This window comes from Chiloscyllium plagiosum, unplaced genomic scaffold (assembly GCF_037043375.1).
Source record: "Chiloscyllium plagiosum isolate Xiang-an unplaced genomic scaffold, Cpla_swu_hap1 HiC_scaffold_31, whole genome shotgun sequence".
Taxonomy (NCBI): Eukaryota; Metazoa; Chordata; class Chondrichthyes; order Orectolobiformes; family Hemiscylliidae; genus Chiloscyllium; species Chiloscyllium plagiosum.
The window spans coordinates 39,459,472-39,486,012 of record NW_028270169.1 but is presented as its reverse complement, the minus strand read 5'-3'; the positions used below and the strand labels follow the sequence as shown (position 1 = coordinate 39,486,012).

General features: G+C 41.6%; 1 protein-coding gene and 2 long non-coding RNA genes across 3 annotated transcripts in view; 1 reads left to right on the top strand and 2 right to left on the bottom strand.

The window, feature by feature from the left end:
- The window catches only part of LOC148141892 (uncharacterized), a 31,641-nt gene extending 22,969 nt beyond the window's left edge, over nucleotides 1-8,672 (top strand). The window contains exons 2-3 of the long non-coding RNA XR_015752370.1: nucleotides 6,426-6,482; nucleotides 8,330-8,672. This is a non-coding gene — a long non-coding RNA (uncharacterized LOC148141892). The remainder of the gene's footprint in view (nucleotides 1-6,425; nucleotides 6,483-8,329) is intronic.
- On the bottom strand, nucleotides 1,162-4,022 carry LOC148141893 (fibrinogen-like protein 1-like protein). Its single transcript, XM_087977451.1, has 2 exons — nucleotides 3,943-4,022; nucleotides 1,162-2,540 (listed from the first exon to the last, which is right to left on the bottom strand). The coding sequence occupies exons 1-2, from the start codon at nucleotides 4,007-4,009 to the stop codon at nucleotides 1,930-1,932; spliced, it is 678 nt and encodes a 225-aa protein (XP_087833577.1). The 5' UTR covers nucleotides 4,010-4,022; the 3' UTR covers nucleotides 1,162-1,929.
- On the bottom strand, nucleotides 6,214-9,195 carry LOC148141891 (uncharacterized). The gene is made up of 3 exons (XR_015752369.1): nucleotides 9,080-9,195; nucleotides 8,555-8,619; nucleotides 6,214-6,619 (listed from the first exon to the last, which is right to left on the bottom strand). It is a non-coding gene; the product is annotated as an uncharacterized LOC148141891 (long non-coding RNA).
- Nucleotides 9,196-26,541: the final 17,346 nt, after the last annotated feature.

Here is a 26,541-nt window from a genome sequence, read left to right as displayed (position 1 = left end):
GTGCAAAATATGATGATTCTGTGCTGTTGGATTCATCTGACTTCACAATATTGGGATAGGCTGGGGCTGTTTTCTCTGGAGCATCGGAGGCTGAGGGGTGACCTTATAGAGGTTTATAAAAACATGAGGGGCACGGATAGAGTAAATAGACAAGGTCTTTTCCCAGGGGTGGGGGAGTCCAGAACTAGAAGGCATAGGTTTAGGGTGAGAGGGGAAAGATATAAAAGGATCTGAAGGGGCAACTTTTTCACGCAGAGGGTGGTGCGTGTATGGAATGAACTGCCAGAGGAAGTGATGGAGACTGGTACAATTACAACATTTAAAAGGCACCTGGATTGGTATATGAATAGGAAGGGTTTAGAGGGATATAGGCCAAGTGCTGGCATACGGGGCTAGATTAGGTTGGGATATCTGTTCGGCATGGACGAGTTGGACCGAAGGGTCAGTTTCTATGCTGTACATCTCTGTGACTATAACTCTATTTCAGTTTCCTGTGAACACCTTTCCAATACTTTATTATCCAATAGTATTTCTCTGTTCTACTTTTTCAGCGTTTAATTCTGTCTGACTCTATGACTCTGTGATAGAAACTAAATGGCTTTGCCATTGTATAAGTACATGCTTGGGGACCAATTCATTCAGATGGCTGGATTGTAATACATAGATGCCAACAGCATGGGTTTAATTCTCACACCTGCTAAGGTGTAGTGACCCTTTGGTTAAACTACCACCAGTTCGCATCAGTCATATGGTCTGGTAGGACTGTGGTGACATTATCTTTATATGCTTGTATCAACTTCTGCTCTACACTATTTTAATATATTTATATTTGTAACAATCCCCTCTAATAATAACTCTTCCATAGTCTTGGTATTAAAATGTGCTTAGTTTTAGATTCTTCACAATCAAAAAAGATATGAGCAATGGGTTGCTTTGTGCGTGAACTTGATATTCTTTCTGCTGATGCAAATGTTGACTCAGACACACGAAACAAACAAGATAAAAAGAATTTTGAAGAGAAGATGAATTGAATGTGGAATAACATTGCAACACTAATTATATCAATTCTGAATGAAATTGTTGAAAAATGTAAATAGTCGATTATACTGAGTAGTTGTATGGCAATTTCAGTACAAAATGCTCATCATTTAAAGCATATAATTATAAGGTCTTTGCTCATGAAAGTTTATTGGATAAGATTACAGTAATCAAACATACACTAATTTTTAACATAAGTAGATCTGGAAAAGAGCTAAAGCAGATTAATGGAATTCTCGGCCAATTAGAATGCAGGCTTGCCCCAATAGAATCAGCCCATGTGGCAGCCAATAAACTTTCCTCACAAATTTACATGTTGCTGTCCATTATTTTCCAGGCTTCAAGCATGTTCACATGCGCTCTGGATAAATGACTTGTTGCATTCAAATTTTGCAAAAATTGATTGAGCTGTGAAAAAAGTCAAGCTTTCCTTGCATATAGTGTGCTGTAGTATTTATGTGGTAACATGAAAAACATGAATTTATGAACATACATGATTATACCAATTTTTAGCATCCTGAAATAAAGACATCTCCTCTGGCAAAGAACCTGATTTAATTTATTCAGTGACTATCAACCTGGGGAATGGGAACAGTGATGAATATTGTGATGCTCCAAGTCATTTACTATTGGGATAGTAAATGCGTTTGGATCCAGGAGTGTAATGAATAATGGGGCAACTGGGAGGGAGAGGAGTGGTAAATATTTATGCCTCCCAGTTGAAATAATGTGGGGTCATATAGTGGAAGTAAGAGTAGACTGGATACTGAACACTACTGGTATTTTGTAATAATGGAAATAATTTGCTTTCTCCCCATAATAGCAATATGATGTTAATGGCCACTGAATAAATAAGTGACAAATAAATTGATATTGCTCGTGAAGCCACAATTAACACAGTGGTTGAACCATCATGGTGACTTTCTTAATGCTAATTCCAGTCCAATATGGGTTCTTGTTAGTAAGCTGTGCAGAACCACAGGCATCAAACCACCATCCACCACGACCATTGGCACAACAGCGACTGTAGTTATCATTATCCCTATCCTTAGTACTAAAACCCTGGTTAACAATCATTCTATTCATTGTAAGTATTGTCATTTGGTCAATAACATTCCCAGAAAATAAACCAAGCCTGATTGTGTACTTCCCACTCTCAGGTTCTAAGTAAAAAGAGGAATACTCTGCATATTGAATTGCATTGCGATAATTTATGAACTCTATTCTCAGTTTGTAGCGAGTTTGCCTGGTTAGAAGGTAGATGTACTCATTACCCAACCAGTGATCACTCAGAACATCACCAAAGCCATATTTATATGTGGACCAGCTCTCTGTCCACGTGATCTTGCTACCTCTGCTGCTACTTTGAATCACTGTCCAGCCACTATCGTTTCTCATGACACAGTTGACCACAAGTGGAGGGGATCGGACAGGTTGAATGATGAAAAGCCCAGAAGTAGCATTCCTGTTGTTTCGTAGAATTTCTGTGCAGTCGTGTAGCACTAAAGACAAGCACAATCATGATATCAATTTTATTCCATACTCTATAATCCCTCGAGAGAAGGGAACTAGGTTTCTGGTCAATCTCAAATAATAGCATCATCTCAAATGAATACAATAAGCTGAACAAGTCCAGTTTTGATAACTCAAGGATGAAAAAGTCTTAAAGGCCTTTCATCCATTGAAGCAAGCCATCTAAAATATTTATCTTCACTACTTTGCTTGAGAAAAAGTTCCAAGTACATGTTTGTCTTTATGCAAATAAATTCATTCTAATAACTGAAAGCTATTTCTCATTCATTTAAATTTATGCACTTTGACCCTCAGGTCTGATACATTATGCGAGGTGCTGCATTTTGGGAAAGCAAATCTTAGCAGGACTCATTCACTTAATGGTAAGGTCCTAGGGAGTGTTGCTGAACAAAGAGACATTGGAGTGCAGGTTCATAGTTCCTTGAAAGTGGAGTCGCAGGTAGATAGGATAGTGAAGAAAGTGTTTGGTATGCTTTATTTTATTGGTCAGGGTATTGAGTACAGGAGTTGGGAGGTCATGTTGCGGCTGTACAGGACATTGGTTAGGCCACTGTTGGGATATTTCATGCAATTCTGGTCTCCTTCCTATCAGAAAGATGCTATTAAACTTGAAAGGGTTCAGAAAAGATTTACAAGGATGTTGCCAGGGTTGGAGGATCTGAGCTACAGGGAGAGACTGAACAGGCTGGGGCTGTTTTCCCTGGAGCGTCAGAGGCTGAAGGGTGACCTTATAGAGGTTTAAAATTATATGGGGCATAGATAGGATAAATAGACAAAGTATTTTCCTTCAGGCCGAAGAGTCCGGAACTAGAGGGCATAGGTTTAGGGGAAAGCATGCATAGCGGAAAGATATAAAAAAGACCTATGGGGCAACTTTTTCACGCAGAGGGTGGTATGTGTATGGAATGAGCTGTCAGAGGAAATGGTGGGGGTTGCATCATCTAAAAGGCATTTGGATGGGAATATGAATTGGAAGGGTTTGGAGGGATATAGGCTGGGTGCTGGCAAGTGGGACTAGATTGGGTTGGGATATCTGGTGGGCATGGATGGGTTGGACCGAAGGATCTGTTTCCATGCTGTACATCTCTATGACTCTATGTGCTTAGCTGCCATATAACAATTAAATCTTTATATCTCAGTAGGTTTTCACTTTTGTAATTTAGTCTTTAGATTGTAGACACTTAACCTTTCTTCATAATTCATCCCCTTTCATTGGAAGCTGACGTGTTATTCCTCTGATTCAAGCTCAGCAGATGTGTATGCTTTTGTGGTTTGAGATTTCAAACTACAGTAGAACTAATGTATGGTTTTCATTTGAAAATTTAGAAAGCAAGTGGTCTTAATGTTAATTTTAATCATAATATTTCTTACCTGCTGAAGTTATTTCAATGCTAGTTAAAAGGAAGAAACCAATCTGAAAGAAGGTTCTTCGCTGCATTTTCGTAATTCTCCTGTAAAGAAATGATCATTCATCAGACTTTTGGCACAGTTTTCTACTTCTTGAAAAGCTCAAAGAAGAAGTGACTTAAATCCATATAGCACAATAAATAAATTGTATCAATACATATTTTCTGTGTGGCCACTACTTTACTGGCTTAATAAACTGATTTTTCCTATTTAATGGTAGTCACAGCATCTCCAGCAAAGTCTTCTCCTCCAGTCACTGCCACTGCAATTTGAAGGAGCAGATTATAAATGCAGGAAGGTATTGAATCCAGAGTCTGCGGTTCTAATGTCCTATGCTCATCTTACTCCAGCAGAAACATGGCAGAGTGGCCAAAAAAAATTAATTTGATTTACCTGATTTTATGACCTTATCCCAGAATTTCATTAACATTATGAAAGTAGTACATTAGTTGCCTGGAATAAGGACATTGATGCAGGAAGGGATAGGACCTCAGATTGGAGACTCCACATCCCTGGCTGCTTAGAGGACAGGAGGACGTGAGGACTGCAGATGCTGGAGATCAAAGTCGAAACGTGTGGCACTGGAAAAGCACAGCAAGTCAGGCAGCATCCAAGGAGCAGGAGAATTGATGTTTCGACAACATGATAAATACCGGCACTGGCCGGTAGATTTGAGCTTTCTGCCTTGGTGTTGAGATGCTGCACAATGATTTTTCTGAAGACACCCAGCAAACCTGTCTGACTTTGTAGTTTTCAGCCAGATTTCTAGCTTGTTAACCACATGGAATTGGCTACCACCATGTGAGTGCAAATTAGGGAACCTTCCTCAAATACCCAAGGTCAGCAGTGGAAATTTTCTGCTGTCATAGTTCTGACATTACTACGATACTACTGCTAATAACTCCTAGCCCCATAATATGCTGAAAATGCGTTCACCTCTGCACCTTCACACCTAACTTTCCTTTGGTGTCTAAAATTTTTAGAGGTGCAAGTATCAGAAGCAGGCAAGATCTGTGACTGTACTTCACCCCATCTACTGAATGACATTGATGCCAGCAGATTAATGTGAGACGATTATTTATCGGATATTTGCTCTGTAATTAAGTTGTCCGTCTGTAAACTATTTAATATTTTCTCGTACAGTGACACCGATTTTATAGTGCTCAATTAACATCTCTTTGCACAAAACATTCTCTGAGACTATATTCAAGCTTTTTAATTTTTTTTTTATTTTGGTGACTCCTTCAGTAAGAACAAAAAGGAGACAACCCTGAAAACTGTACAAAAAACACTTCCACCAACCCAACTCCATATTTCTTACATGGGGCCATGTATCTCTCACATTTTTACATGAATAATCCTGTCATCGATTTTACATTTTAATATTGGCACCTGCATGCATCAGGATATCAAAATATTATTTTGCAGAAGATATCGTAAGACAAACTTTACTGTTTATCAAAGAACAGCCTTGACAGCTAGACCCTGCATTGGGTGCTTCAAAAATTGAAATGGAAACTGGAAGTGCTGGAAATACTCTGCAGGTCTGTCTGCTTCTGTGGAGAGAAAAGCAAAGTTAATGTTTCAAGTCAATATGACTCTTCTTTGGAGCTGGTGACATCAAACGAGGGTGGCAGAAATTGGTGGAGGATGATCAGTTGAATGTGATGGCTGATCATCTGTAATATGAGGACAAAGGGAACACTATCATTTCTGGGAGGGATAGAAAAGGGTGAAAGCAGAAGTGTGGAAAATTGATTGGTTATGTTCGACAGCCCTGTCAAACACAGTGGAGGGGAATTCTCAGTTCAGCAAAATGAAAGACATGGGCAGATAGGAAATAAGGGTAGGAATAGGCTCTTTGGCCCTTTCAGCATGCTTCACCATTCAAACTTTAATCTCAATTCTACCTCAATATCATTTCCTGTGTTTAACATCTAGAAATCCATCAATGATTAAGCCTCCACAGCCTGTTGGGGTACAGAATTCGAAACATTTTAGTGCTCTGTCAGTAAAGAAATTCCTCCTCATTTCAGTCTTAAATCTCTACATCATATTCTGAAGTTGTGTCCCCGATTCTCAACCCCTCAGCCAGGCCATGTACCTTTTGACTCTACCTGTACGAATTCTACTCTGTATGAATTTGTGTGTTTCAATGAGATTGCCTCTCATTCTTCTAAATATCAGAGAATACAGGCCCAGTTACTCAAACTGATCTCATAGGACAATGCTGTCGTTCTCAGAATCAGTTTGATGATTCTTTGTTGCAATTTCTAGGAAGCTCCATTGTGGGAGGAACCATTATCAGATTGGGTGTTACAGAAATGGAGAAACTGGGAGAATGGAATTATAGTCCTTTCAGGAAGCAGGGTGGCAGGAAGTGTAGTCAAGGTGGCCAAGGGATTGGTGGGCTTATGATGAATATGATTTGATTGTCTTTTCCCCAGAAATGGAGACAAAAAATTCCAGGAAGGAAAGGGAAGCTTCGGAGATGGACCATGAAGGTGATGGAACTTCAAAAATTGAACCAGATTAGTAATGTGTAATAATTGTGGTCCATTATCCTCACCAGTAAGAACGGTCCGTTGTCTGAAAAGCAATAAGGAATACAACAACTGTAGTGAAAGGAAAGCTCCAGAGCCTGTTTGAATAGATGATACAGGAGCATTTGTAAGGTTAGCACAAATCTGATTGCTGCGTATTTCATGTAATATTGTAAACAAAAAAGAAATAGGTATTACAGCATCTAACTGATATCAAGTCATGAGTCACGTCCACCCTAACCAATTATGCACCATAAAACACTGGTATTTTCATTTGTGATGAAGAGTGTGTGATTTGTATACATTAATATCATTTTTAGAATTTGGGTTTCAAACTAGTGCTTACTTTTGTGAAGAATTTTTTTTAAAAAACAAGGTTAGAGATCAGGTGATTGTAAAACTCGTGGAATGTTAATGGAAGATTGTTGATACTGGAGTGTGAGGGTGTGGTCTGCGACAGCGAGTGTAAACATCGAAGGCAATAGCTTACTTTTGGTTCAAAATAACTAAGGACTGACTTTAGCTTAAAACAAAACTTAGAGATTGAAAGCTTTTAGGCCAGATTTGGAGGCAATATGTCTGGGGTCAGATGCAAATTTAGTTGTTTTTTTTCTTGAAATGAGTATTGGACAGTTCAGGAAATCACAGTTACCTTAAGATTAAAATTTAATTTTTTGTCAAACTTCTATGCATGAATATTTGGTTAGAAATTGCAAGTTAGTAAAAGATAGAAAATGTAACCTTTCAGTTTTGTCAGTGTTCATTTAAGAAGACTTCACAGTTCACAGGACTGAACTGGGGAGACGCAGTTAAACTGAACCCATAAATTAGATATTGAAGTGTAATTTCTTTGGATCTGAAATGCTGTAAAGTGATGGTGCTGGAGAATATATGAGACTTAGTTTGCTGTGAGTTTTAAGGTTCTATATTTAGATAGCTTTTTCACGTGAAAAAATTCTATTATATTGTTAAAGGAAATCTGCAGTCTTGTGTGCTTATGTTCAGTGAGTGACCACCATGTTAAAGTCAAGATAAGTACACATAAATATATATAGGATATATCTTGTCTCATCATGCCATCAGTTGGGATTAAAATACATTTCCTTCCTTTATTGTGAACAATTTCTTTTGTTGAATCTGCAGAGGTACAGAGTGTTGCTGAATACATGTATTGATCTAAAATTTCTCTTCAAATATGATATGACTCATGAGCATCCCTGTGACTGATGACATTCTGAACCTATTGTAGACTTGACATTACTCACATGAGAGGCTTGCGTGCAAATATAACTTTGTAGAATTGTCAGAATAACTGAATTAATCGCATCACCTTCCGTGCTGCAACAGGCTGCTGTGTATTTGTGTATTCAAACAAAAAGCATCAGAGTCTTATTCAGTGTTTCTGATACTGTACTTCTATAGTAAGTGAAGAATTTATTTACTTGTTGATTTGATGGATTATTTTAAACTTTTATTTTTAAAAGTTTTCCTTTAAAAAGTTATGTGTAGGGATCCATTAGCAGCTGTGATGCCTACATGGTATCAGATATCCCTTCAAGGTGATTACATGTTGCTTGCTAAAATTCATTATTCAGTGAAACAGACCAGTTATTGCTCTGTCAGTCAGTACAACCATAAATTACTAACAGTATAGCCTAAAATTAATAACTTTAAGCTTATCCAAATCTCTTCTCCAGATAGCTTAATTCACACCATGTTTGGTTAAACCATCACCCCTGTGCTTGCTTAACTACATTGGCTTGTCCTGCAGCAATGTCTCAAATTTAAACTTATATCCTTGTTCTCAGACCTCATGGCTTTGCTTCACCGCATCTCAGGAACCTTCTCCAGGTGTACAATCCTCCAAGATCCATGTGCTGGTCTAATTCTGACTTCCTATTTCCACAATTTTAGTTGCTTCAACATTGGAAAGTTTGACTCCTAAACTTGAAGCTTTAGAACTTCCTCATGACTCCTTTTCCACTTTTTTAAGATGTTTATTAAAACTTAATACTTTGAGAAGGTGTAGTTACCTGTTTTAATATCTTCTTATGTTGTAGGATGTCAGCTTTTGTTTAATAAAGTTCTTGTTCAACACCTTAGGATGCATTAAAGACATGATATAAATGTAAGTTATTTTTGCACTACAGATTAAAACCTCATTAGCATATGTTTCAATAGTAATAAGTTATTCATGCCATTAATTAAATATCTCTGTCTATAAACCAGTTATATTACTTAGTCATCTTGTTAATATATATGAAGTATCTCATTGTTATTAAAATATAACCTATAATATGCTTCTGTTGTATAAAAGCAATAAATGTATTCAGATCAACAAGTACACATCGATCAAGAACAACCAGCGTAAAGTGTGTGGACCATAAAGTCAGATCTTTCAGAGAACACCTCTATAAACTATATATAATGTACATGGTTTTAAAATCACATACAAGTAAAAAATGTGATCCGCTTAATTCATTTTTTTTAAGATATAACAGATTGCAAATTGCAATTCAGAACAACAAGCAAAGCTACATAGATACTGAGTTACTTACACCATGAACAGGTTTCCAGTCACAGAGAGTTTAGAAGGCACACTATATTTGAAGGGCTTGAGTAATGCATATTAAAGTTATATGCATGTGACGTATAATAAAGGTGTTGACATTCTCTCAACACCTGTCAAACCAGCTTCACTAGAGCATGAGTTGAATGCGAATGTTTGATTAATTTGACATAGCGATTATAGAGATGTAAAGGGGGGAGAATGTCTTGGCAGTAAGTAAAAATGGGGGTTAAAAAGTGAATTTCCACTTTACTTAATATACCAATTGTAGAACATAAAGGTACATAAAGAATAAACTTGCACTGAGATTTCTGCAGTATGATTGAACCTTATTTTGTTCTTTTTGGATCACTGCAGGTCAGTCTAGTTCAGATTTTTGCTGACATGTTTGCTACTGAGAATTGGCTTTATTTTGTCAATCTATTGCATGCCTTGTCAGTGTGGAGCTAATTTGATCATGAAAAAGTCTGCTTGCTTCCCTCTCCTGTCCACAATGATTGATGCTCTTTGGTGAAACTTGTTTTCCATTTTCCAGTGTGCTTTTCTGAAGCCCCCAAGATGCCATATCAAACAACAGAAATGTCACCCTATAATAGATGAGAGAAAAAATTTAGGATTGAGGGGAGCAGAGTACAAGCAATTGGTTTAAGCCAGATATCATTTTTATACATTGTAATAAAATCTGAGCTAGGTATTAAATACCTAAGCTGAACAAAGAAACCTTGGAGTGCAGGTTTATAGTTCCTTGAAAGTGGAGTCGCAGGTGGATTGGATAATGAAGGCAGTGTTTGGTATGCTTTCCTTTATTGATTTGAGCATCAAGTACAGGAGTTGGGATATCATGTTGTAGCCGTACAGGACATTGGTTAGGCCACTTTTGGAATACTGTGTGCAATTCTGGTGTCCCTCATATCAGAAGGATGTTGTGAAACTTGAAAGGGTTCAGAAAAGATTTACAAGGATGTTGCCAGGATGTTGGCGTGTTTGAGCTAAAAGGAGAGGCTGAATAAGCAGGGGCTCTTTTCCCTGGAGCTGAGGGGTGATCCTGTAGAGATTTATAAAATCGTGAGGGGCATGGATAGTATAAATAGACAAGGTTTTTCCCTGGGTTGAGGGAGTCCAGAACTAGAGGACATAGGTTTAGGATAAGAGGAGAAAAATTTAAAAGGGACTCTAAAATTCAACCTTTTCGTGCAGAGGGTGGTACCCATATGGAATGTGCTGCCAGAGGTAGTGGTGGGAGCTGGTATACTTGCAACATTTAAAAGGCATCTGGCATGGGTATATGAATAAGAAGGGTTTGGCGGAATATGGGCTAAGTGCTGGCAAATGAGATTAGATTTGTTTAGGGTGTCTGATCGAATTGGACCGAAGGGTCTGTTTCCATGCTGTACATCTCTATGGTTCTGTGACTTATTCTTTGCAATAAAATACAGTTAATACACTGGCAATAGAGCACAGACCCTTTTCATCCATTGTTCCACTTTAAACATTTGTGGGATATCCATGGAAAGACATAGAAGCTAGGGAGCTCAGCGAATTAGGAAGTAATATCTTGAAAAGAGTCCACATTACAGAGGAGGAGGTGCATAATACATATAGATATAGAATCCCTACAGTGTGGAAACAGGCCCTTCGGCCCAACAAGTCCACACCGACCCACTGAAGAGTAACCCACCCAGATCCATTCCCTTACATTTACCCCTGACTAATGCACCTAACCTACACATCCCTGAACACTATGGGCAATTTTAACAGGGCCAATTTTCACTTAATGGTAGATAAATCCCTGGTAGCTGATCAAGTATATCCCAGGACATTATAGGAAGTCAGGGAAGAAATTGCAGGGCCCCTAGTAGTGTTATTTGTGTCATCAGCAGTCACAGATGAGGAGCCAGAAAACTGGAGGGTGGCTAATGTTATGCCATTATTTAAGAAAGGCTGTCTGGAAAAGCGAGAGAACTACACACCAGTGAGCCTAATGTCTGTGGTGGGTAATTTATTAGAGGGGATTCAGACAGACAGAATCTACATGCATTTGGAAAGGCAAGGACAGATTAGGGATAGTCAGAATGGCTTTGAGTTGGGAAATAGTGACTCACAAATTTGATTCAATTTTTTAAAGGGGTGACCAAGAAGATAGATGAAGGTAAAACAGTAACCGTTGGCTGGTTAGTAAAGCTCGATCACTTGGGATCCAGGCAGAGCTAGCCAATTGGATACAAAATTGGCTTGATTGTAGGAGACAGTGGGTGGTGATAGAGGGTTGTTGTTCAGACTGGAGGCCTGTGATCAGTGGTGTGCCACAAGGATAGGTGCTGGGTCCACTTGTTGTTCATCATTTACATAAATTATTTGGATGAGAATATAGGAGGCATGGCTTACTAAGTTTGCAGATGACACCAAAATTGGTGGTGTAGTAGACAGAGAAGAAAATTATCGAAGAATCTTGATCTGCACCAATGAGCTGGGAGTTCCTCAGCCACAGGGAGAGGATGCTTGAGGAGGACTTTCCAACGGTCGACAGCTGAGGTTCCCCTGTAGATAAAAGTCAGAGGTGGATGGTATTTCGGATTGTAAAACAACAACTGCACTTGGAACAGAAAAGGAAGGCCGACAGGTGACTAAAGGCCGAGATCCAACAACAAACCTGCGACATAAAGAATAGATGGTGGGTGGAAAAAGCACTGCAAACCCAAAATTTGGTTGACAACCATGGTCTGCAGGGTTTCTACTGTGCTGTTAAGATGACTTATGGAGCAAGCACCCAAGGCCCCACCCCACTGCTGGCCAAGGATGAAGTGACTCTTATTAAACACAAAGAAGCCATCAAACAACATGGGGGAAGTTGGGGGGGGAGGGGAGCACTTCAGAGACCTCCTCAATCAGGGGCCTCTAGTAGATTCGAGCATCCTTGAATGCATTCCACAGCACACTACACTGCTACAAGCTGAACAACACCCCAGCCCTGCACCAAGTAGTGAAGGCCGTCTGCTAGCTAAAGTAAAATGAGGCTGCTGGACCAGATGGTATCTCTGAAACATTGAAATGTGGAGGCAAAGAGGTCCTGCTGCACATAACACTGTCTGCCTTTTATGGAAGGAGGAGAGCATCCTGGAAGAGCTCCGAGATGCCACAGTTGTGAGCATTTACAAAAAAGGAAACTGGGTAGTGTTAATGGTAGCTGTCTTTTCCATATGATGGACAATTTCAAGGCTAAAAGGTACATTTTTAAGGTTAGAGGAGAGAGATTTAAAAGATCTGCGGGCAAATCATTTACACAGAAGGTGATTCATGTGTGGAATGAACTACCTAAGGACATGGGGGATGTGGTTTCAATTGCAATGTTTAAAATACATTTGGTCAAGTACATAAATAGGAAAGGTTTGGAAGGATATGGGCCAGGAGGAGGCACGTGGAACCTGTTTAGTTTGGGATCATGATTGGCACGGACTGTTTCCATGCTGTATGACTCTATGATTCTAAATCCAACTGTGGTAACTATGAATCTATATCAGAATGATAGACATTTTCTCTTTTGAGTTGAAGTGAGCAGACTTACAAATGTCTGTCTTGGAACATACGATAACATTGGCAAAGTATGCCAATGTGGAAACCTGAAACATAAATCGGAAATGCTCAAAATACTCAGCATGCCAGGCAGCATCTGTGCATAGAGAAACGAGGTCCTGCATCTGAAGTTGCAGATCTTGTTCGAAGAGGTGGGATGGCTCTAGGAGCTTTCCTTGTGAAATGGAGCTGGTCTGATTAAGGTGCAGATAGAAGTACTTTCAAATCAACTTAAAGGATGCAACCTCTTGCTGAAAGTCCTCCTGTTTTCTCCATGAAAAACTTATTTTCTTTGTTGCCTCAGCTCTATCTCTCTTTGATCCTGCAACCCAAGGAGATTACAACAATAGTCTGAATGACTAGGAGTAAGAGGTATGCACAGAAGCACACGATACCATTCCAATATACAGCAATACTTTTTTTTACTGATTTAATCAACCTTTAGTGAGCCAACCTGAAGTCATTCTGATAGGGCTTGCCTCATGTTATTGAGTGTCTGTTCAGTTGTTTGTAACGAAGAGATGGTATTAGTCAGAGTTACATGCTATCTGGTATTACAGTCTGTCTATTTTGAATACTTCTGGTGCTCACACATATTCACTGCTATTGCCCTCAACAATATGGTGATAGACATAAGCTACACAACAAGTAAACAGAAGCACACCCACCTGACCATGTTTTATCTCAACAAGTTCCCACAGAATCAAAAACAACCATGACAGAAGTACATCTTGTAGCTAAAAACTCCAAAATTGTAGAAATAATAAGTGAAGGATAAAGTTGAAAGCCGAAGGGAATTATACGGAGCAGTGGACGTGATCTATATGGACTTCAATAAGATGTTCGACAAGTTTCTCACGGTAGACTGGTTAGCAAAATTAGATCACATGGAATATAGAGAGAACTAGCCATTTGGATACAGAACTGGCTCAAAGGTAGAAGACAGAGGGTGGTGGTGGAGGGTTGCCTTTCAGATTGGAGGCCTGTTACTAGTGGAGTGCCACAAGGATCAGTGCTGGGTCCATTGCTTTTTGTCATCTATATGAATGTTTGGACGTGAACATAGGAGGTATAGTTAATAAGTTTGCATGTGACGCCAAAATTGGAGGCGTCGTGGAAAGTGAAGATGGTTACCTCAAAGTACAGCGGGATCTTGATCAGATGGGCTAATGGGCTGAGGAGTGGCTGATGGAGTTTATTTTAGATAAATGTGAGGTGTTGCATTTTGGAAAGGCAAACCAGGGCAGGATTTATACACTTGATGGTAAGGTGTTGGGGAGTGTTGCTGAACAAAGAGACCTTGGAGTGCAGGCTCATAATTTCTTGAAAGTGGAGTCACAGGTAGGTAGTATAGTGAAGAAGGCGTTTGGTATACTTTCCTTTAATGGTTAGAGCATTGAGTATAGGAGTTGGGAGGTCATATTGCAGCTGTACAGGACATTGGTTAGGCCACTTTTGGAATATTGTGTGGAATTCTAACCTCCCTGCTATAGGAAGGATGTTGTGAAACTTGTAAGTGTACCGAAAAGATTTACAAGGATGTTGCCAGGGTTGGAGGGTTTGAGCTATAGGGAGAGGCTGAATAGACTGGGGCTATTTTTCCTGGAACATTGGAGACTGAGGGGTGACTTTATAGAGGTTTATAAAATCATGAGGGGCATGGATAGGATAAATAGACAAGCTCTTTTCCCTGGGGTGGGGGAGTCCAGAACTAGAGGGCATAAGTTTAGGGTCAGAGGGGAAAAATTTAAAAGGGACCTAAGGGACAACGTTTTCACGCAAAGGGTGTATGGAATGTATGGAATGAGCTGCCAGGGCAAGTGGTGGAGACTGGTACAATTACAACATTTAAAAGGCATCTGGATGGATATATGAATAGGAAGGGATTAGATGAATATGGGCCAAGTGCTGGCAAATGGGCCTAGATAAGTTCAGATATCTGGTCGGCATGGATGAGTTGGACAAACATGTGCCAACAGCTTACACAGCAAACACACTGCATAAGTTTCAACCAAATGGTCATGCCTTAAAATCAAAGGGTAGTGTTTGCTTGAGTCAAGGGATCTATGATCAATCAGAAAGTACCTTCACAGTCAATCAAAGGCATTATCTGCAAAGGGTTGGGCACAATCACTCGGGCATTTCATGCATTCTGTCTCCGTGAATGTGTATCCTTACAATTTTTAAAACTCTACCAGAAATGCAAGATATTTTTCAAATAGATTGTAAACTCAATGCTGGTAAAATGAAATATTTCTTCTTGGAAATTCTTTTGAATTTTTTTTGCTTCCTCATAATTCTATAATTAACACAAGTGATAACACTGAGGTATGTTTTAATCTGACATGTTATTTTAAGCATTTCTTACGAGAAGCAGCCCAGAGAATAAACATAAATTATCTTTCATCACAATGTTCTCTGAAGGAGGGTAACATGTTGAATTTTTAATCCGAACAATCACTTTCCTTTTTGGTATGAGGAACATATTGTACTTTTTGTGACATTGTATAACTCAGTAGGAGGAATCCATCCTCTCATCTGTTTTTTGGAACCCAATTGAAATGCCAATTTAAACATAGAAAGGTACTGGAAATGGCAAAGAGCAGAGACATTTCCAGTTAATAGTGTTATGACACAAAGATAGGGAATCAAAACAAATTAGCATTCCTATCTGTGTATGCACAGCACAATGAAGTTAAAACACTCAAAGACTCTTAAAATTGACCCCAGTGATTCCTCACCAGACATTCTGAATAACCAAGATTGGACTTTGTGAATAATCAATAGCAGACACCAACTTTATAGCTTAAACAAAAGAATGAACAATTTACTATTATTACATTAGCTTTATTAGAGCAAGTTTAAACAAAAGACAGGATTGACATGTATTTGGAAAGGCATGGACTGATTAGGGACAGTTAACATGGCTTTGTGTGTGCGAAATCATGTCTCACTAAATTAATTGAGTTTTTTGAAGAAGTAACAAAGAAGATTGATGAAGGCAGAATCACGTGATTGATATGGACTTAAGTGAGGCATTCGACAAGATTCTATATGGTAGATTGGTTAGCAAGGTTAGATCACTTGGAATAGAGAAAGAACAAGAAATTTGGATACAGAACTAGTTTGAAGGTAGGAGACAGAGGGTGATGGTGGAGGGTTGCTTTTCAAACTGGAGGCCTGTGACTAGTGGCGTGCCACAAAGATCAGTGCTGGGTCCACTGCTTTTCATCATTTCTATAAATGATTTTGATATTCACTTGGGAGTTATGATTAGTGAGTTTGCAGTAGACACCAAAATTGGAGGTGTAGTGGACAGCGAAGAAGGTTACCTCTGAGTACAACAGGACCTTGATCAGATGGTCTGGAGACCAAAGAGTAACAGATAGAATTTAATTTAGATAAATGTGAGGTGCTGCATTTTGGAAAGACAAATCAGGGCAGGACTTATATACTTAATGGTAAGGTCCTAGAGAGTGTTGCTGAACAAAGAGACCTTGGAGTGCAGGTTCATAGTTTCTTGAAAGTGGAGTCACAGGTGGGTAGGATAGTGAAGAAGGCGTTTGGTATACTTATCTTTATTGGTCAGAGCATTGAGTATAGGAGTTGGAAAGTCATGTTGCAGCTGTACAGCACATTGGTTAGGCCACTTTTGGAATATTGTGTGGAATTCTAATCTCACTGCTATAGGAAGGATGTGGTGAAACTTGAAAGTATACTGAAAAGATTTACAAGGATTTAGATGTAGGTTTGCTCGCTGAGCTGGAACATTCGTTTTCAGGCGTTTCGTCACCATACTAGGTAACATCTTCAGTGAGCCTCTGAATGAAGCACTGGTGGTGTATCCTGCTTTCTATTTATATGTTGAGTTACCTTGGATGGGTGATGTCATTTCCTGTGGTGGCATCATTTCCTACGGTGATGTCATTTCCTGTTCTTTTTCTCAGCGGGTGGTAAATGGGATCCAAGTCAATGTGTTTGTTGATAGAGTTCCGGTTGGAATGCCATACTTTGAGGAATTCTCGTGTGTATCTCTGTTTGGCTTGTCCTAGGATGGATGTGTTGTCCCAGTCGAAGTGGTATCATTCCTGATCTGTATATAAAGATACTAGTGAGAGAGGGTCATGTTCTTTTGTGGGTAGTTGATGGTTATGTATCCGGGTGGCTATTTTTCTGCCTGTTTGTCCAATGTAGTGTTGTCAAGTAGCTACGGGATTGTCCTCCCGGAGTTCGGGGTCGGTGGCAGCACCAGCAGTGGGATTGTCCTCTCCATGATCGGGGACAGTGCCAGCAGCAGCGGGATTGTCCTCCCGGTGTTCAGGGACAGTGCCAGCAGCTGTGGGATCGTCCTCCCGGTGTTCGGGGACAGAGGCTGCAGCAGCTGTGGGATTGTCCTCCCGGTGTTCGGGGACAGAGGCAGAAGCAGCGGGATTGTCCACCTGGTGTTCGGGGACAGTGCCAGCAGCAGCAGCAGTGGATTGTCCACCCGGTGTTCGTGGACAGTGCCAGCAGCAGCAGCGGGATTGTCCTCCCGGTGTTCGGGGACAATGCCAACAGCAGCGGGATTGTCCTCCTGGTGTTCGGGGACTGTGCCAGCAGCAGCGGGATTGTCCTCCCGGTGTTCGGGGACAGTGCCAGCAGCAGCGGGATTGTCCTCCCGGTGTTCGGGGACAGTGCCAGCAGCAGTGGGATTGTCTTCCCGGTGTTCGGGGAGAGTGCCAGCAGCAGCGGGATTGTCCTCCTGGTGTTCGGGGACAGTGCCAGCAGCAGTGGGATTGTCCTCCTGGTGTTCGGGGACAGTGCCAGCAGCAGCGGGATTGTCTTCCCGGTGTTCGGGGACTGTCCCAGCAGCGGCGGGATTGTCCTGCCAGTGTTCGGGGACAGTGGCAGCAGCAGCGGGATTGTCCTCCCGGTGTTCGGGGACAGTGCCAGCAGCAGTGGGATTGTTCTCCCCGTGTTCGGGGACAGAGGCAGCAGCAGCGGGATTGTCCTCCCGGTGTTCGGGAACAGAGGCAGCAGCAGCGGGATTGTCCTCCCGGTGTTCGGGACAGTGCCAGCAGCAGCGGGATTGTCCTCTCCGTGTTCGGGGACAGAGGCAGCAGCAGCGGGATTGTCCTCCCGGTGTTCGGGAACAGAGGCAGCAGCAGCAGTGGGATTGTCCTCCCGGTGTTCGGGGACAGAGGCAGCAGCAGCAGTGGGATTGTCCTCCCGGTGTTCGGGACAGTGCCAGCAGCAGCGGGATTGTCCTCTCCGTGTTCGGGGACAGAGGCAGCAGCAGTGGGATTGTCCTCCCGGTGTTCGGGGACAGAGGCAGCAGCAGCGGGATTGTCCTCTCCGTGTTCGGGGACAGAGGCAGCAGCAGTGGGATTGTCCTCCCGGTGTTCGGGGACAGAGGCAGCAGCAGCAGTGGGATTGTCCTCCCGGTGTTCGGGGACAGTGCCAGCAGCAGTGGGATTGTCCTCCCGGTGTTCGGGGACAGAGGCAGCAGCAGCAGTGGGATTGTCCTCCCGGTGTTCGGGGACAGTGCCAGCAGCAGTGGGATTGTCCTCCCGGTGTTCGGGGACAGGGCCAACAGCAGTGGGATTGTCCTCCCGGTGTTCGGGAACAGAGGCAGCAGCAGCAGTGGGATTGTCCTCCCGGTGTTCGGGACAGTGGCAGCAGCAGCGGGATTGTCCTCTCCGTGTTCGGGGACAGAGGCAGCAGCAGTGGGATTGTCCTCCCGGTGTTCGGGGACAGAGGCAGCAGCAGTGGGATTGTCCTCCCGGTGTTCGGGGACAGAGGCAGCAGCAGTGGGATTGTCCTCCCGGTGTTCGGGGACAGAGACAGCAGCAGCAGCGGGATTGTCCTCCCGGTGTTCGGGGACAGTGCTAGCAGCAGCGGGATTGTCCTCCCGGTGTTCAGGGACAGTGCTAGCAGCAGCGGGATTGTCCTCCCGGTGTTCGGGGACAGTGCCAGCAGCAGCAGTGGATTGTCCTCCCGGTGTTCGGGGACAGAGGCAGCAGCAGCAGTGGGATTGTCCCCCCGGTGTTCGGGGACAGTGCTAGCAGCAGCGGGATTGTCCTCCCGGTGTTCGGGGACAGTGCCAGCAGCAGCAGCGGGATAGTCCTCCCGTTGTTCGGAAACAAAGGCAGCAGCAGTGGGATTGTCCTCCTGGTGTTCGGGGACAGAGGCAGCAGCAGCGGGATTGTCCTCCTGGTGTTCGGGGACAATGCCAGCAGCAATGGGTTTGTCCTCCCGGTGTTCGGGTACAATGCCAGCAGCAGTGGGATTGTCCTACTGGTGTTCGGGGATAGAGGCAGCAGCAGCAGCGGGATTGTCCTCTCGTTGTTCGGGCATAGAGCAGAAACTATCCTCCTGCAAATAGGGACGGCAGCACCAGCGGCAGTGGACTCTTCAAGATCTCAGCACTGGTTAAGCAACATTTGCAGCCAGTACGGGACATGTGGCCTGGCAGCGGTTTAGCCTGGCACCAGAGCCAGAGATGCTTGGCTGTGATATGAGTGTGCGTCCAGCAGCAACACAAAGTGAGCCCAACAGCAAAAAGATGCTGCGTAAAGTGGGGCAACTCCTATGTTGGTGTGGTTGGCTTAAGCGGTGGCAAGGCAGTGGAGGTCTCCCTTGATGCTATGTGCTAGCATTGATGGGGTCAGAAAGACTGGTATTCTGAACTTGTTATTTATTTTTAAAATTTATTCCTTTGACTTTGGATGCTAGACTATTTATTCCTTTCCTAAGAATTTGTTTCCTAAGGATTTGATCATGAGTATCTGTTTCTAGGTAACGTTATGCCTAAGATAATGCTGTAATGCAGTGACTGTAAATTTTTGGCTTTACTCATTTGAATACATGTGACAATAAAGATAATTCAATACTCGATGGATTTTAGAAGGATGTGGGGAATCTCTTTGAAACTTATAGAATACTGTGTGGTTGGACAGCGTGGAATGGATAAAGTGTTTCTATTGGTAGGGGAGGCTAGGATTTGAGGGCACAGCCTCAGAATGGAGTGACATTTAGAATTGAGATGAGGAGGAATTTCTCCAGGCAAAGGGTGGTTAATCTGTCAAACTCATTGCCACAGCAAGCTGTGGAGGACAAATCATTAAGTGTCTTTAAGACAAATATATATCGGTTCTTGATTTGTAAGGGGATCATTGGTGTCAGGGAGAAGGTAGGAGAAAGGTATGATCAAATGGTAGAGCAGATTAGATGGGCTGAATGGCCTGATTCTGCTCCTTCTTATGATTTTATGTACTGCATATCCAAAAGGAGTGTAGGCAAAGCACACGTTCCTCCAGAGGCTGTGGATTGGCCATAAGAGCAATTCAAAAGGGCTAAATCTAGTAGATTCATTCGAGCATCTCTATGACAAAGGCAAAACAAAAATTCATCCCATTCCTGTGTGACTACTCATGATAATAGATCTTAATCATTATTCTGGAGGTCCAAATTTCCTGTCCAAAGCTTCCTGTATTTGCAGATGATAGACAGTAATCTTCAACTGTTTATACCCAGAATTCTGTTTATATCCTGAAAATGTTAAGACATAACCTGATGAATTTCAGGTCATGATCCATTCAAACAGAGACATTGGAGGTGGACATTCAAATGTTAGCAAGTTCGTCCTGAATGATTTGTGGCATTGTCATAAAAATACAAAGTGATGGACCTGATTAAAAAAAACTCAGTGGCACATTCCTTTGAAAGGCAGAATGGAAAGATATGATTTATTGTTTGGTCTTGTGGCTTTTCAGTGGCTCCAGTAAGGAATGTTTAAAATAACATGTTTCATTCAATACTTATCACTTCTACTAATATGAGGAAGAAAACTCAAAAGAATTTCAAAGAAGGAAATATTTAATGTTACCAGCATTGAATTGGAATCTAGTGGAACTTCATTTTACTTTTTGGGTGGGGTTAAAATGGTAATAATCTTCGAGAGAAAGTGAGAGCTGCAGATGCTGGAGATCAGAGCTGAAAATGTGTTGCTGGAAAAGCGCAGCAGGTCAGACAGCATCCAAGGAACAGGAGAATCGACGTTTCTCCTGTTCCTTGGATGCTGCCTGACCTGCTGCGCTTTTCCAGCAACACATTTTCAGCTTAAAATGGTAATAGTTGATTGGCAGTCTATTTCACAACTCTCCATTCATTATCATCGATAATGGTGAGCACAGTGGTTAGCACTGCTGCCTCACAGCGCCAGAGACCCGGGTTCAATTCCTGCCTCAGGCAATTGTCTGTGTGCAGTTTGCACATTCTCCCCGTGTCTGCATGGGTTTCCTCCGGGTGCTCTGGTTTCCTCCCACAATCCAAAGGTGTGCAGGTTAGGTGAATTGGCCATGCTAAATTGCCCGTAGTGTTAGGTGAAGGGGTAAATGTAGAGGAATGGGTCTGGATGGGTTGCTCTTCGGAGGGTCGGTGTGGACTTGTTGGGCCAAAGGGCCTGTTTCTACATTGTAAGTAATCTAATCTAATCTGATTCTACAATACTGCACAAAGTCAAATATCTCCAGTTCCATATCCAGGTGACAGCTGATCCATGCAATGTATGAATGGCACAAAACAATGGTCTTTACCAGTCACCCTGCCCAATAGGGAAAACAACAAAGAATAATAACAGAAAGTTCCAATGCAAATAATATTTTAGTCACTTTAGCACTGGGAAAACTACTAAATGAACAAGATTACTAAGTTTACATGTTTGGAGAATTTGTGCTCTGTTGCATTATGGTTTGGAAGATGGGAAATTTAGGCTTACAAAGCAAGAAAATGTTACTGAATTAAAGGGCAGCTACTTGCATAATAATTAGCAGAGTATGATAGGAAGGGACAGAGTGTGCAAATATAGAAAAACACCAGTAAATAGGGTCTAAAGGGAAATAATGGTAAAAGGGCAAAATTAATATCCGTTTACTTGAATGTGCATAGTGTGTGGAACAAAATAGATTAATTCACCACACAGAGACAGGTTAACGGGTATAATCTTATCGCCATCTCACAAACATGGTTACAAGGAGATCAAGGCTGGTAAGTAAATATTCAGAAATGTGACTTTTTGAAAGGACAGGCAGGAAGGAAACAGTAGTGGGACAGCATGACAGGGCAGAATAGGAATGCTAGCAAGAACTGGTGTTAAAGTGGAAGTTGTAGAATTCATATGGGTGAAGTTAAGAAACAAAAAGTAGAAGAATATTCTGGTAAGAGTGGTCTATAGGTCTCCTAAGAGCAGCTCTATGGCAGGACAGACAATAAATCAGGATATAATGAGGGCATGTTAAAAAAAGTCAGTATATTAATCATGGGTGACTTTCATCTTCATGTAGTTTGGAATAGTCAGATTGTCAGAGAATTCATAGTGTGTATTCAGGACAGTTTCCTAGAACAATATGTTGTGGATCCAACCAGGGATCTGTTGATGTATAATGGATCTATGTTGGATCTATTGATGTATAATGAGGCACGTTCAATAAATGAGGACAAGGTAAAAGATCCCATTGAAAATGGTGACCATAACATGGTAGAATTTAGCATTCAGTTTGAGAGTGATAAACCTGGGCCAGAAACAACTGTGCAAAGATTAATTATGAAGAAATTTACATAGTTGATTGCTGTGGACTGTGGAAGGGGTTTAGCAGCAAAGACAGTTGAGGAACAATGGCAGCCTTTTAAGAAAAGATTGATGGCTCACAGTGAGTTCATATTCCAATAAGGAAGAAGAATTCTACAAAAGGAATTAGCAAACCATGGTCAACCGAGGCAGTTAAAGTTACCACCCGATTGAAAGAAAAAAGATGTAATGTAAACCAGAAAATTGGGAGAGTTCTGAAAACAAACAAAAGACAACCAAAACAAAAGAGGAAGAAAATAAACTTCAAGTGTAAACTTCTAAGGAATATCAAGACAGTTAGTAGGAGCTTCTAGAAGTATATAACAAGGAAAAGAGAAGCCAAGGTGAACATAGATCCCTTCAAGAACGAAGCGGAGGAAAAAGAATGTGGAACAAGAAAGTGACAGAGAGATTGAATATACACTTTGCTTCAGTCCTCACAGTAGAAGACGCAAATAGCATCCCAAAATTATTAAAAATTCAAAGAACAAAAGGAGGGGAGAAAATGAGTTCATTAACTGTCACTGGAGAAAACAAGCTAAGGAAACCAATGGGGCTAAAGACTGATAAATCCTCTGTATCTGATATTGTGCATTCTAGGATATTAAAGGAAGTAGCTACAGTTAGTGGGTGCATTGGTAGTAATCTTTCAGGAACTCTTTGATTCTGGAAAAGCCCCAGAGGTTTGGGGTTGGGGGGTGTGGGGGGGAGGGGAGGTAAATCTGCCAATGTAAGAGTTTTGTTTAAGAAAGGAAGGAGACAGCAAGTTACTATAGGCCAGTTGGCTTCATGTTTGTTGTTGGGAAAAATTAGAGTCTATTATAAAGGCCGAGCATTTAGAAATACACAACATGATCAAGTAGTCAACATGCCTTCATGAGTGGAGTCATGCTTGACAAATTTACTGGAATTCTTTGAAGAGGTAGCAAGCAGGAAAGAAGTGGATATATTTAGATGTTCAAAAGGTATTTGAGAAGGTATTGCACATCAGGCAATTTAAGAAGTTCCCATGGTATTGGTGGTAGCCTGTCAGCATGGATAGAGGATTGGCTAATGAATAGAAGAAAGAGAGTTGGGATAAGGTGGGAGGGGTATCATTTTAGGAATGACAATGATATGTCACATGGATCAGTGCTGGGGTAACAATTATTTACAACATATACGAATTAGTTGAATGGAGAAAGTGACTATACCATAGCCAAAACTATCTGAGAAGGCAATTGGTTCGGATAACACAAAGAGCCGACGGAGAGCTGTAGACTGTTTAAGTGAGTGGGCAAAAACTTGTCAGGTTGAATATAATGTGAGTAAGTATGAAGTTATGCACCTTCGCAGGAATAGATGAGCTAAGTATTATTTATATAAAGAAAGACAGTAAAAAGCTATGGAACAGAGGGATTTGGGAGTTCTCGTTCATGCATCACAAAAAACTCACTTCCAAGTTCAGTGAGTAATAGAAAAGGCAAATGAATTGTTGGCCTTTATGTTAAAGGGAATGGAATATAAAAGAAGGATGGTTTTGCTGAAACATATTCAAGGCATGAGTCAGATCATGACTGGAATGCTGTGAAACATTCTGGTCCCATATCTAAGGAAAGATATTCCGGCATTGGAGGCAGTTCTGAGAATGTTGACTTGGCTGATACCAGGTATGGAGGGATTATTTTATGAGGAGAGCTTGAGTAGGTTGGGCCTGTGCTCGCTGGAATATACAAGGATGAGAGGTGACCTTACTGAAACCTACAAGACTCTTTGGGGAACTGACCGGATAGGTAGGAAAAGGTTGGTTCCCCTTATGGGAGAATCTAGTACCAGACAGCGTAATCTTAGCATAAGGGATTAAGATAGAGCTGAGGAGGAATTTCTTCTCTGCAAGAACAATGAATCTGTGGAATTCTTTATTCCAGAAGACTGTTGACTGTTGAATCATTAAGTATATTCAAGGCTGAGATAGATTTTAATCTGTAAGAGAATCAAAGGTTATGGGGAAATTGCAGCAAAGTGGACTTGAGGATTGTCAGATTAGCCATGATCACGATGAATAGTGGAGCATGTAAGATGGACTGAATGCCCTGTTTTTGCAACTATGTTTGATGGTCTGATAGATAAGCAATGCTTGATAACTGGAAATTCTCAGGATATCTTAAGAGGCTGATAATCTCTCACATGGTTGTGATTTAAGCAATCTGACAGTAAAAACTGTACAACAGCAGACATGGATATCTCCCTGGACTTCAAGAAGGCCTTTGGCAAGGTGTTGCACAGGAGGCTATTGACTATGATAAGGGCTCATGGTGTTAGAGGCAACATGTTAGCATGGATACAAGCTTAGCTGTCTGGCAGAAAGCAGAGAGTGGGGATAAAAGAGTCCTTCTCAGGATGGCAGCCTGTGACAAGTGATGTTGGGACCACAACGTTTCACTTTATACATTAACAAACTAGATAAAGGAACTGAGGGCATTCTGGCTAAGTTTGCAGATGATACAAATAGTTGGAGAGACAGGGAGCATTGGGAGGCAGGGAGGCTGCAGAAGGATTTGGACTGGTTAGAAGAGTGGGCAAGGAAGTGGCAGATGGAGTACAACGTGGGAAGGTGTGAGGGCATGCACTTTGGTAGGAAGAATAGAGGCATGGACTGTTTTCTAAATGGGGAGAAAATTCAGAAGTCTGAAGTGCAGAGAGACTTGAGAGTTCTAGTGCAGAATTCTCTCATGGTTAACTGGCAGGTTGAGTCAGTACTGAGGAAGGCCATTGCAATGATGGCATTTATTTCAAGACGACTTGAATATAAAAGCACAGATGTACTTCTGAGGCTCTATAAGGCTCTAGTCAGACCACATTTGGAGTATTGTTTGCAATTTTGGGCCCCATATCTCAGGAAGGATGTACTTGCCCTGGAGCGTATTCAGAGGAGATTCACAAGAATGGACCCAGGAAGGAAAAGCTTAACATATGAGGAAATATTTAAGGCCTTTGAGTGTATACTCGATGGAGTTTAGAAGAATAAGGAGGGATCTAATTGAAACATACATAATTCTGAATGGCCTGGACAGAGTAGATGTTGGGAAAATGTTTCCATTTGTAGGAGAGACTAGGATCCAAGGCACAGCCTTAGAGTAAAGGGAAGACAAAGTTAAAAATCACACAACACCAGGTTATAATCCAATAGGTTTATTTGGAAGCACTAGCCCTTGAAGCGCTGCTTCTTCTTCAGGTGATTATGGAGTATAAGATTGTAAAACAGAATTTATAGCAAAATAAATAATGTAATGAAATTGAAATTATATATTGAAAAAGACCTGGATTGTTTGTTAAGTCTCTCATCTTTTAGAAGGGACATGTTGGTTTCAGTTCTTTCATATGTAAATCACAACACATTTAAAACTTACATTCTCAAGTGAACTTTAACAATTGGTGTCATGTCGGCCCAGATAAGGTATTGAAGGTGTGAGCTGCCTTGTGTGAGGCTGTTTGTGCCACAATGGTCAGACTGATTCTCATCTAAAAAATGGATTTACACAATCTTACATGGATTCATGCAGTTTTAGAGCAAAGTAAAATGTAATTCTGCAAGTACAAATTCACCGCACAAACTTACATGTGTATGCGTGCATGTGGGTATGTGTGTGGGGCATTGGGGGTTATGAGTGTATGTGTATGAGTGAGCGTGTGAAGGGGTAAAAGTCTGTGAGAGGGTTCATGTCTGAATGTACGTGTGAGCGTATGAGAGAGGGTCTGCGTGAATGTATGGGTCTGTAGGAGTGTGTGTAGGAGTGTGTGTGTGTATAGTGCAAGTACAATCAGGTCACCTGTAGTGTGACATGAACCCAAGGTTCTTGTTGAACGCCTGGGAATTTCTGTCTTAACCAGCTGTGGAGATGTGGTAGTGATGTGTTCACCAAACTGTGCTTCTAAGTCTAAATTAGATAAGAAACCCATGTAGGTGGAAGAGTCTAAGCCGGTGGAGGTGAAAGCCTTGCTGGTGCATCCTCTGACAGCTGATTGACCTCTTCCTCAGAGGTGGAGGTGGGGCTGAAAATTTCTGGCATTGCCCACTTTGAAAAGGCACGCCTTTAAATTGCGCTGTAGCCCTCCAATACTCCCCCTCCGGCATCATGCTTGCAACCATTAGACATCATGGGTAGCGTGGGTGCATCCAATAATCTTTGAAATGAATTTTCCGTGCTGACTGTGTAGTTCGTAAGTGCAGCAGGTTAATTGTTTATCAAAATGTCCGTGCTACACAACTCTTGTGTATATTTATCGTGCTCTCC

Bases quoted from the DNA above. Each gene is read 5' to 3' on its own strand.
- LOC148141893 (XM_087977451.1), bottom strand. From the start codon at position 4,009: ATGCAGCGAAGAACCTTCTTTCAGATTGGTTTCTTCCTTTTAACTAGC. The intron at 2,541-3,942 runs GTAAGAAATATT...GCTTGTCTTTAG, and splicing joins CATTGAAATAACTTCAGCAG to TGCTACACGACTGCACAGAA.